The sequence below is a fragment of the Zeus faber genome (genome assembly GCF_960531495.2).
Source record: "Zeus faber genome assembly, chromosome: 9".
NCBI classification, from domain to species: domain Eukaryota; kingdom Metazoa; phylum Chordata; class Actinopteri; order Zeiformes; family Zeidae; genus Zeus; species Zeus faber.
The window spans coordinates 1701565-1714986 of record NC_137197.1 but is presented as its reverse complement, the minus strand read 5'-3'; the positions used below and the strand labels follow the sequence as shown (position 1 = coordinate 1714986).

Sequence of the window (13422 nt, the reverse complement as noted above, 5' to 3'; positions counted from 1 at the left end):
CACCACCACCACTACCAGCCATAACTACCAACCACCACCACCACCAGCCATAACTACCAACCACCACCACCACCAGTCATATCTACCAACCACCGCCACCACCACCACTACCAGCCATAACTACCAACCACCACCACCACCAGCCATAACTACCAACCACCACCACCACCAGTCATATCTACCAACCACCGCCACCACCACCACTACCAGCCATAACTACCAACCACCGCCACCACCGCCACCAGCCATAACTACCAACCACCGCCACCACCGCCACCAGCCATAACTACCAACCACCGCCACCAGCCATAACTACCAACCACCGCCACCACCACCACTACCAGCCATAACTACCAACCACCACCACCAGCCATAACTACCAACCACCGCTACCACCACCAGTCATAACTACCAACCACCGCCGCCACCACCACCACTACCAGCCATAACCACCAACCACCGCCACCACCACCACTACCAGCCATAACTACCAACCACCACCACCACCAGCCATAACTACCAACCACCGCCACCACCACCACTACCAGCCATAACCACCAACCACCGCCACCACCAGCCATAACTACCAACCACCACCACCACCACCAGTCATAACTACCAACAACCGCCACCACCACCAGCCATAACTACCAACCACCGCCACCACCAGCCATAACTACCAACCACCGCCACCACCACCAGTCATAACTACCAACCACCGCCACCACCACCAGTCATAACTACCAACCACTGCCACCACCAGTCATAACTACCAACCACCGCCACCAGCCATAACTACCAACCACCGCCACCACCACCAGCCATAACTACCAACCACCGCCATCACCACCACCACCAGTCATAACTCCCAACCACCGCCAGCCATAACTACCAACCACCACCACCACCACCAGTCATAACTACCAACCACCGCCACCACCACCAGTCATAACTACCAACCACCGCCACCACCACCAGTCATAACTACCAACCACCGCCACCAGTCATAACTACCAACCACCGCCATCACCACCACCACCACCACCACCAGCCATAACTACCAACCACCGCCACCAGCCATAACTACCAACCACCGCCACCACCACCACCAGCCATAACTACCAACCACCGCCATCACCACCACCACCACCAGCCATAACTACCAACCACCGCCATCACCACCATCACCACCAGCCATAACTACCAACCACCGCCACCACCAGCCATAACTACCAACCACCGCCACCACCACCACCACCACCAGCCATAACTACCAACCACCGCCATCACCACCACCACCAGCCATAACTACCAACCACCGCCATCACCACCAGCCATAACTACCAACCACCGCCATCACCACCAGCCATAACTACCAACCACCGCCACCACCAGCCATAACTACCAACCACCGCCATCACCACCACCACCACCAGCCATAACTACCAACCACCGCCACCACCAGCCATAACTACCAACCACCGCCACCCCCACCAGCCATAACTACCAACCACCGCCACCACCAGCCATAACTACCAACCACCGCCATCACCACCACCACCACCAGCCATAACTACCAACCACCGCCACCACCAGTCATAACTACCAACCACCGCCATCACCACCACCACCAGCCATAACTACCAACCACCGCCGCCACCAGCCATAACTACCAACCACCGCCACCACCACCAGCCATAACTACCAACCACCACCACCACAAACAACAACCATCAACTACCACCAAGACTCATAATGATGTTCTGTGTGTGTGTGTGTGCTGTACCCTCTCCATTCGTGTGTTTCCTTGCGTTCTTCTTCTCCTGCAGCGCTGGCGTTTAACGAGCCTTAACGAGCCGCTCCGCTCTGATTGGCTAAACCTGCAGTGACATCACAACAGGAAGTCGGTGACGGACGAACACCTGGAAACCTCTGGAGACATATAGAGGTATCTGTCTATCTCCACGCCTGTCTGTACATCAATCTGACTGACTACCTATCTTACTAACTGTCTGTCTGTCTGTCTGGGTCTCAGTCTCCTTTTCTGTCTCCTTCCCTGTCTGTCTCCCTCCAGTCAGTCTCTGTCTCTCTCTGTTCCTGTCTGTCTGTTTTCCTGTCTGTCTGTCGGTCTAACTCCCTCCTTCTGTCTGTCTCTCTGTCTTTATCCTTCTCTGTCTGTCTCCCTGTCTATCTGTCTCCCCCCATCCGTCTCTCCCTGTCCGTCTGAACAGCTGCTGTCTCAGCTCTCTTATGAGGTGGAGAGCTTTTATCTGAAAGACAATACAAGCTCCGCTGCCATTGGCTACCAGAGGTCACATGACCTACAGGAGCCAATGGGGGGGACGCTGTTTAGGATTTATAGAGCGGAAGATCTTACCAAGCACGCTGTGTGTGTGTGTGTGTGTGTGTGTGTGTGTCTACTACTACTACTAATATTAATACTGCTACTACTCGGGTTGTAAAGTTCAGGGTCATATCAAAATCTACATCAGACACATTAACATCACTTTACAAAATATTTCTTTTAAAGGCATCAACAGTATATAAATAAACTGCATATATAGATTACATACATATATAATTTACACACATACACTGTATATAACAGAATGTATACTGTATGTGTTTTTGTGTGAAATACAGCTGTGCGTGTGTACCTCTCTCCAGAATCCTCCTCTGAATCACAGAAGCTGGTCGTCTCTAATTGGCTGCTCAGCAGCGTTGACGAGCTGTCAGAGTCTGCTGGCCCCGCCCCCCCTTTAGGGGCGTGGCCATTCTGTCCTGCAGGGGAGTCGAGAAAAACTTTATTACGGCACTTTGAGCACGCACGCACGCACGCACGCACACACACACACACACAGTTAGACACCTTCAAAATAAATTGATTAATTAAACACAAAAATAATTCTCCAAATTTAAATCACATTGAACTCAAAATGAAACAAGTGGTTCTGCTAGTCCTGTTAATAAGGAACAGTGACACTGCGATGCAAACAACAAAATGACATCATATTACATTAATTACATCATCGTTTAGCAGACGCTTTGGTCCAAAGCGACTTAAAATTATTTATACAGCTATGGACGCAGCCATCAGTGTCTTGCTCACGGACACTACAGCACGCTATCAGAAGGCAACCTTCCGGTTACTTGACGACCTGCTCTACCTCCTGAGCTACAGCCCCCAATGGCACCAGGTTACCATAGCAACCAGTGGGATGCTGTGCCTGGTCACATGTCCCTGACCTGCCCTGATCTCATCTCCTGTGACCGTCCATCCCTTTCAATTCACCATGAACTGAGTTGAGGGTCTTACAACATAGAGAACATTTCTAACCAGGTACCAAGGTTAGGAGGAAATTACATAATTAACTGTCTGTCTCTCTCTCCTCTTCTGTCTGTCGTTCTCTCTTACCGTCGCTCCGTCCAGACCTCGCAATCTCATTCTCTCTCTCCCTCCGGAGAGGAACGGCCTGAGCATCCCAATCGACAACGTTTTCCTGACTGCTGACCAGATGGGCACTGAGAGAGAGAGAGACACAGAGAGACAGAGACAGAGAGAGAGAGACAGAGAGAGACACAGAGAGACAGAGAGAGAGAGAGAGAGAGAGAGACAGAGACAGAGAGAGACACAGAGAGAGACAGAGACAGAGAGAGACAGAGACAGAGACAGAGAGAGACAGAGAGACAGCGAGAGAGAGAGACAGAGACAGAGAGAGACACAGAGAGAGACAGAGACAGAGAGAGACAGAGACAGAGACAGAGAGAGACAGAGAGAGACACAGAGAGAGAGAGAGAGAGAGAGAGAGAGACAGAGACAGAGAGAGACACAGAGAGAGACAGAGACAGAGAGAGACAGAGACAGAGAGACAGAGACAGAGAGAGAGAGAGAGAGAGACACAGAGAGACAGAGAGAGACACAGAGAGACACAGAGAGACACAGAGAGACAGAGAGAGACAGAGACAGAGAGAGAGAGAGAGAGAGACACACAGAGAGACAGAGAGAGACACAGAGAGACAGAGAGAGACATAGAGAGAGACAGAGAGAGAGAGACAGAGACAGAGACAGAGAGACGGAGGCAGATAGAGAGGCAGTATTCACTACACCAGCAGGGGGCAGCAGAGTCATGTTTGGTTTGACGAGCAGAGCTTATTTTCTACTAAAACAATTTATTCAGATCTATTTTAACAGCATTGTGTGACTTGAAAGCAGGTCAACCAATGAGAATGAAGAAGAGAAATTTACACTGCATTCAAAAAAAATAAAACATTTGGTCCAAGTGATTGTCACTGCAGAAGTAACAGTCGCTGAATGACGCTGAAGTGAAGGACACCTCCACCCGTCCTGCAGGACACCTCCACCCGTCCTGCAGCACAGCAACACTCGTTTACTAACTTTACCTTCCTTCTCGCGCTCAGAGGAAATCAACATCAAAGCACACAGCAACGGAGCTATATTTAACACACACACTCCAGTGGAGTTGTGTGGATCTACGTCAGAGAGGTGGAACTCACTGGAAGGATGGAGGTCTGGACTCTCCGAGACCTCCGGTTCTCTCCACAGGAGGCGGAGCCAACACAGGAGTGGGAGGAGCTTCAGCCTGAGCATCTGACTGACAGCTGTCCCCCGACACCAACTGGGGGGTGGGTGGGTGTTAACACTTTCACCATTGACTTCAATTGAAATTGAAAATTAAGTGTGTGTGTGTGTGTGTGTGTGTATTTCTCTGTGTGTGTTTCTGTGTGTGTGTCTTACCCAGGAAATCACTCGTCCATTAAAACACGGCAGTTTTGCGTTGTCATCAGAGATCTCCTCTTTGACCACCCTACACACACACACACACACACACACACACACACAACTGTAGGAACAGTCAAATCCATTTGATCATAGTCTCTGGACCCAATCTGAGATCAATATTCTTATTGATTAGATGTGATTCGGTGTCGCTCTAGTTTGAGAGAAACCAGTGAAACTAGGATCCAAACATTCAGTTCTGCACATTCTCTAACCTCTTGGAAATGAAATAGTGTGAAGTTTAACTCTTTATGGTTCTGTTGCTGGGGACCCCCTGGAGGGTCCCAAACCCCACGTTGAGAAGCACTGATCTATACTAATTTATCACAATATAAGAAAGACATAAATAGAAGAGACATTTCAGCTGTGCTTCAGCTCTGGTGCTGTATACTCCACATGGTCCAGTGATGATTCTCCAACACTGGAGTTTGAATTTATGAGCAGACATTGTGAAATATCACAAATATAAATAAGATACTATATTTAAATATAATATCCATATAATCCACAGGGATTATCATGCCATGGTCTGGTGATTTTAGGAAGAAATTTATTACATTACATTGCATTGATCAGACGCTTTTATCCAAAGCCACTTACAATTATTCAAACAGCGACGGACGCAGCCATCAGGAGCAATGAGGGGTTAAGTGTCTTGCTCAAGGACACTACAGCATGTTAGCAGGAGGAGCCTGGGATCCAACCAGCAACCTTTAGATGACTAGACCACCAGCTCTACCTCCTGAGATACCATCCCCATTAAAAATAGATTGTATTCATATATTTAATGTATTTCATATATCGAATGTATTTAATATATTTCATAAAATTAATACATTTAACATATTTAATATATTTAATGTATTTAATAGATGTAATATATTTAATATATGTAATTTATTTAATGTATTTAATGTATTTAATATATTTAATATATTTAATATATGTAATATATGTATTATATTTAATATATGTAATATATGTAATATATGTCATATATGTAATAAATGTTATATATTTAATATATGTATTATATTTATTATATTTAATATATGTAATATACGTATTACATTTAATATATGTCATATATGTCATATATTTATTCTATTTAATATATGTCATATATTTATTCTATTTAATATATGTATTATATTTATTCTATTTTATATATGTCATATATTTATTCTATTTAATATATGTATTATATTTATTCAATTTAATATATGTATTACATTTATTCTATTTAATACATGTATTACATTTATTCTATTTAATACATGTATTATATTTATTCTATTTAATACATGTCATATATTTATTCTATTTAATATATGTATTATATTTATTCTATTTAATATATGTATTATATTTATTCTATTTAATATATGTCATATATTGATTCTATTTAATATATGTCATATATTGATTCTATTTAATATATGTCATATATTTATTCTATTTAATACATGTCATATATTGATTCTATTTAATATATGTCATATATTTATTCTATTTAATACATGTACTATATTTATTCTATTTAATACATGTCATATATTTATTCTATTTAATACATGTCATATATTTATTCTATTTAATATATGTATTATATTGATTCTATTTAATACATGTCATATATTGATTCTATTTAATATATGTCATATATTTATTCAATTTAATATATGTACTATATTTATTCTATTTAATATATGTATTATATTTATTCTATTTAATATATGTACTATATATATTCTATTTAATATATGTATTATATTTATTATATTTAATATATGTACTATATTTATTATATTTAATATATGTCATATATTTATTATATTTAATATATGTACTATATTTATTATATTTAATATATGTACTATATTAATTATATTTAATATATGTCATATATTAATTATATTTAATATATGTCATATATTTATTATATTTAATATATGTCATATATTTATTATATTTAATACATGTATTATATTAATTATATTTAATATATGTATTATATTTATTCTATTTAATATATGTCATATATTTATTATATTTAATATATGTATTATATTTATTCTATTTAATATATGTATTATATTTATTATATTTAATACATGTATTATATTTATCATATTTAATACATGTCATATATTTATTCTATTTAATATATGTATTATATTTATTCTATTTAATAAATGTCATATATTTATTCTATTTAATATATGTCATATATTTATTCTATTTAATATATGTACTATATTTATTCTATTTAATATATGTATTATATTTATTCTATTTAATATATGTCATATATTTATTCTATTTAATACATGTATTATATCAATTATATTTAATATATGTATTATATGTATTCTATTTAATACATGTCATATATTTATTCTATTTAATATATGTATTATATTTATTCTATTTAATACATGTATTATATTTATTCTATTTAATACATGTCATATATTTATTCTATTTAATATATGTCATATATTTATTCTATTTAATACATGTCATATATTAATTATATTTAATATATGTATTATATTTATTCTATTTAATATATGTCATATATTTATTCTATTTAATACATGTATTATATTTATTCTATTTAATATATGTATTATATTTATTCTATTTAATATATGTATTATATTTATTCTATTTAATACATGTCATATATTTATTCTATTTAATATATGTATTATATTTATTCTATTTAATATATGTATTATATTTATTCTATTTAATATATGTCATATATTTATTCTATTTAATACATGTCATATATTTATTCTATTTAATATATGTCATATATTTATTCTATTTAATACATGTCATATATTTATTCTATTTAATACATGTAATACATTTATTCTATTTAATACATGTCATATATTTATTCTATTTAATATATGTCATATATTTATTCTATTTAATATATGTCATATATTTATTCTATTTAATATATGTCATATATTTATTCTATTTAATATATGTACTATATTTATTCTATTTAATATATGTATTATATTTATTCTATTTAATATATGTACTATATTTATTCTATTTAATATATGTACTATATTTATTCTATTTAATATATGTATTATATTTACTCTATTTAATATATGTATTATATTTATTCTATTTAATATATGTATTATATTTATTCTATTTAATACATGTATTATATTTATTCTATTTAATACATGTATTATATTTATTCTATTTAATACATGTACTATATTTATTCTATTTAATACATGTCATATATTTATTCTATTTAATATATGTCATATATTTATTCTATTTAATATATGTATTATATTTATTCTATTTAATATATGTATTATATTTATTCTATTTAATACATGTATTATATTTATTCTATTTAATATATGTATTCTATTTATTCTATTTAATATTTGTCATATATTTATTCTATTTAATACATGTCATATATTTATTCTATTTAATACATGTATTATATTAATTATATTTAATATATGTATTATATTTATTCTATTTAATATATGTCATATATTTATTCTATTTAATACATGTCATATATTTATTCTATTTAATATATGTATGATATTTATTCTATTTAATATATGTATTATATTTATTCTATTTAATATATGTATTATATTTATTCTATTTAATATATGTACTATATTTATTCTATTTAATACATGTCATATATTTATTCTATTTAATACATGTATTATATTTATTCTATTTAATACATGTACTTTATTTATTCTATTTAATACATGTATTATATTTATTCTATTTAATATATGTATTATATTTATTCTATTTAATATATGTCATATAGTTATTCTATTTAATACATGTCATATATTTATTCTATTTAATACATGTACTATATTTATTCTATTTAATACATGTCATATATTTATTCTATTTAATATATGTATTATATTTATTCTATTTAATACATGTCATATATTTATTCCATTTAATATATGTCATATATTTATTCTATTTAATACATGTCATATATTTATTCTATTTAATACATGTCATATATTTATTCTATTTAATACATGTCATATATTTATTCTATTTAATATATGTCATATATTTATTCTATTTAATACATGTCATATATTTATTCTATTTAATATATGTATTATATTTATTCTATTTAATATATGCATTATATTTATTCTATTTAATATATGTAATATATTTATTCTATTTAATATATGTATTATATTTATTATATTTAATACATGTATTATATTTATTCTATTTAATACATGTACTATATTTATTCTATTTAATACATGTCATATATTTATTCTATTTAATATATGTATTATATTTATTCTATTTAATACATGTCATATATTTATTCTATTTAATATATGTATTATATTTATTCTATTTAATACATGTCATATATTTATTCTATTTAATATATGTCATATATTTATTCTATTTAATATATGTATTATATTTATTCTATTTAATACATGTCATATATTTATTCTATTTAATACATGTCATATATTTATTCTATTTAATACATGTCATATATTTATTCTATTTAATATATGTATTATATTTATTCTATTTAATACATGTCATATATTTATTCTATTTAATATATGTCATATATTTATTCTATTTAATATATGTATTATATTTATTCTATTTAATATATGTATTATATTTATTCTATTTAATATATGTATTATATTTATTCTATTTAATACATGTATTATATTTATTCTATTTAATACATGTACTATATTTATTCTATTTAATATATGTCATATATTTATTCTATTTAATACATGTCATATATTTATTCTATTTAATATATGTATTATATGTATTCTATTTAATATATGTATTATATTTATTCTATTTAATATATGTATTATATTTATTCTATTTAATATATGTATTATATTTATTCTATTTAACCTATGTATTATATTTATTCTATTTAATACATGTATTATATTTATTCTATTTAATACATGTACTATATTTATTCTATTTAATACATGTCATATATTTATTCTATTTAATATATGTCATATATTTATTCTATTTAATACATGTCATATATTTATTCTATTTAATATATGTATTATATTTATTCTATTTAATACATGTCATATATTTATTCTATTTAATATATGTATTATATTTATTCTATTTAATACATGTACTATATTTATTCTATTTAATACATGTCATATATTTATTCTATTTAATATATGTATTATATTTATTCTATTTAACCTATGTATTATATTTATTCTATTTAATACATGTATTATATTTATTCTATTTAATACATGTACTATATTTATTCTATTTAATACATGTCATATATTTATTCTATTTAATATATGTCATATATTTATTCTATTTAATACATGTCATATATTTATTCTATTTAATATATGTATTATATTTATTCTATTTAATACATGTCATATATTTATTCTATTTAATATATGTATTATATTTATTCTATTTAATACATGTACTATATTTATTCTATTTAATACATGTCATATATTTATTCTATTTAATATATGTATTATATTTATTCTATTTAATACATGTCATATATTTATTCTATTTAATATATGTATTATATTTATTCTATTTAATACATGTCATATATTTATTCTATTTAATATATGTCATATATTTATTCTATTTAATATATGTATTATATTTATTCTATTTAATACATGTCATATATTTATTCTATTTAATACATGTCATATATTTATTCTATTTAATACATGTCATATATTTATTCTATTTAATATATGTATTATATTTATTCTATTTAATACATGTCATATATTTATTCTATTTAATATATGTCATATATTTATTCTATTTAATATATGTATTATATTTATTCTATTTAATATATGTATTATATTTATTCTATTTAATACATGTATTATATTTATTCTATTTAATACATGTACTATATTTATTCTATTTAATATATGTCATATATTTATTCTATTTAATACATGTCATATATTTATTCTATTTAATATATGTATTATATGTATTCTATTTAATATATGTATTATATTTATTCTATTTAATATATGTATTATATTTATTCTATTTAATATATGTATTATATTTATTCTATTTAACCTATGTATTATATTTATTCTATTTAATACATGTATTATATTTATTCTATTTAATACATGTACTATATTTATTCTATTTAATACATGTCATATATTTATTCTATTTAATATATGTCATATATTTATTCTATTTAATACATGTCATATATTTATTCTATTTAATATATGTATTATATTTATTCTATTTAATACATGTCATATATTTATTCTATTTAATATATGTATTATATTTATTCTATTTAATACATGTACTATATTTATTCTATTTAATACATGTCATATATTTATTCTATTTAATATATGTATTATATTTATTCTATTTAACCTATGTATTATATTTATTCTATTTAATACATGTATTATATTTATTCTATTTAATACATGTACTATATTTATTCTATTTAATACATGTCATATATTTATTCTATTTAATATATGTCATATATTTATTCTATTTAATACATGTCATATATTTATTCTATTTAATATATGTATTATATTTATTCTATTTAATACATGTCATATATTTATTCTATTTAATATATGTATTATATTTATTCTATTTAATACATGTACTATATTTATTCTATTTAATACATGTCATATATTTATTCTATTTAATATATGTATTATATTTATTCTATTTAATACATGTCATATATTTATTCTATTTAATATATGTCATATTTATTCTATTTAATACATGTCATATATTTATTCTATTTAATATATGTATTATATTTATTCTATTTAATACATGTCATATATTTATTCTATTTAATATATGTATTATATTTATTCTATTTAATACATGTATTATATTTATTCTATTTAATACATGTCATATATTTATTCTATTTAATACATGTCATATATTTATTCTATTTAATACATGTCATATATTTATTCTATTTAATACATGTCATATATTTATTCTATTTAATACATGTCATATATTTATTCTATTTAATATATGTATTATATTTATTCTATTTAATATATGTATTATATTTATTCTATTTAATACATGTCATATATTTATTCTATTTAATACATGTCATATATTTATTCTATTTAATACATGTCATATATTTATTCTATTTAATATATGTCATATATTTATTCTATTTAATATATGTATTATATTTATTCTATTTAATATATGTATTATATTTGTTCTATTTAATACATGTCATATATTTATTCTATTTAATATATGTATTATATTTATTATATTTAATACATGTCATATATTTATTATATTTAATACATGTATTATATTTATTCTATTTAATACATGTCATATATTTATTCTATTTAATATATGTATTATATTTATTCTATTTAATACATGTATTATATTTATTCTATTTAATACATGTCATATATTTATTCTATTTAATACATGTCATATATTTATTCTATTTAATACATGTCATATATTTATTCTATTTAATATATGTCATATATTTATTCTATTTAATATATGTATTATATTTATTCTATTTAATATATGTATTATATTTATTCTATTTAATACATGTCATATATTTATTCTATTTAATATATGTATTATATTTATTATATTTAATACATGTCATATATTTATTATATTTAATACATGTATTATATTTATTCTATTTAATACATGTCATATTTATTCTATTTAATATATGTATTATATTTATTCTATTTAATACATGTATTATATTTATTCTATTTAATACATGTCATATATTTATTCTATTTAATACATGTCATATATTTATTCTATTTAATACATGTATTATATTTATTCTATTTAATACATGTATTATATTTATTCTATTTAATACATGTATTATATTTATTCTATTTAATACATGTCATATATTTATTCTATTTAATATATGTATTATATTTATTCTATTTAATACATGTCATATATTTATTCTATTTAATATATGTATTATATTTATTCTATTTAATACATGTATTATATTTATTCTATTTAATACATGTATTATATTTATTCTATTTCATACATGTATTATATTTATTCTATTTAATACATGTCATATATTTATTCTATTTAATATATGTATTATATTTATTCTATTTAATACATGTATTATATTTATTCTATTTAATACATGTCATATATTTATTCTATTTAATACATGTATTATATTTATTCTATTTAATACATGTATTATATTTATTCTATTTAATACATGTATTATATTTATTCTATTTAATACATGTCATATATTTATTCTATTTAATACATGTATTATATTTATTCTATTTAATACATGTCATATATTTATTCTATTTAATACATGTCATATATTTATTCTATTTCATACATGTCATATATTTATTCTATTTAATACATGTATTATATTTATTCTATTTAATATATGTATTATATTTATTCTATTCAATACATGTCAT

The 13422-nt window shown here is 27.2% G+C and overlaps 1 protein-coding gene across 1 annotated transcript in view; it reads right to left on the bottom strand.

The window, feature by feature from the left end:
• Positions 1–13422, bottom strand: part of LOC307235250 (segment polarity protein dishevelled homolog DVL-3-like) — a gene marked incomplete at both ends in the record, with an annotated part of 32002 nt that overhangs the window by 17823 nt on the left and 757 nt on the right. The window contains 5 exons of the mRNA XM_080007281.1: positions 1787–1880; positions 2658–2781; positions 3416–3522; positions 4516–4637; positions 4757–4826. Coding sequence (XP_079863407.1) covers positions 1787–1880; positions 2658–2781; positions 3416–3522; positions 4516–4637; positions 4757–4826 — 517 coding nt within the window. The remainder of the gene's footprint in view (positions 1–1786; positions 1881–2657; positions 2782–3415; positions 3523–4515; positions 4638–4756; positions 4827–13422) is intronic.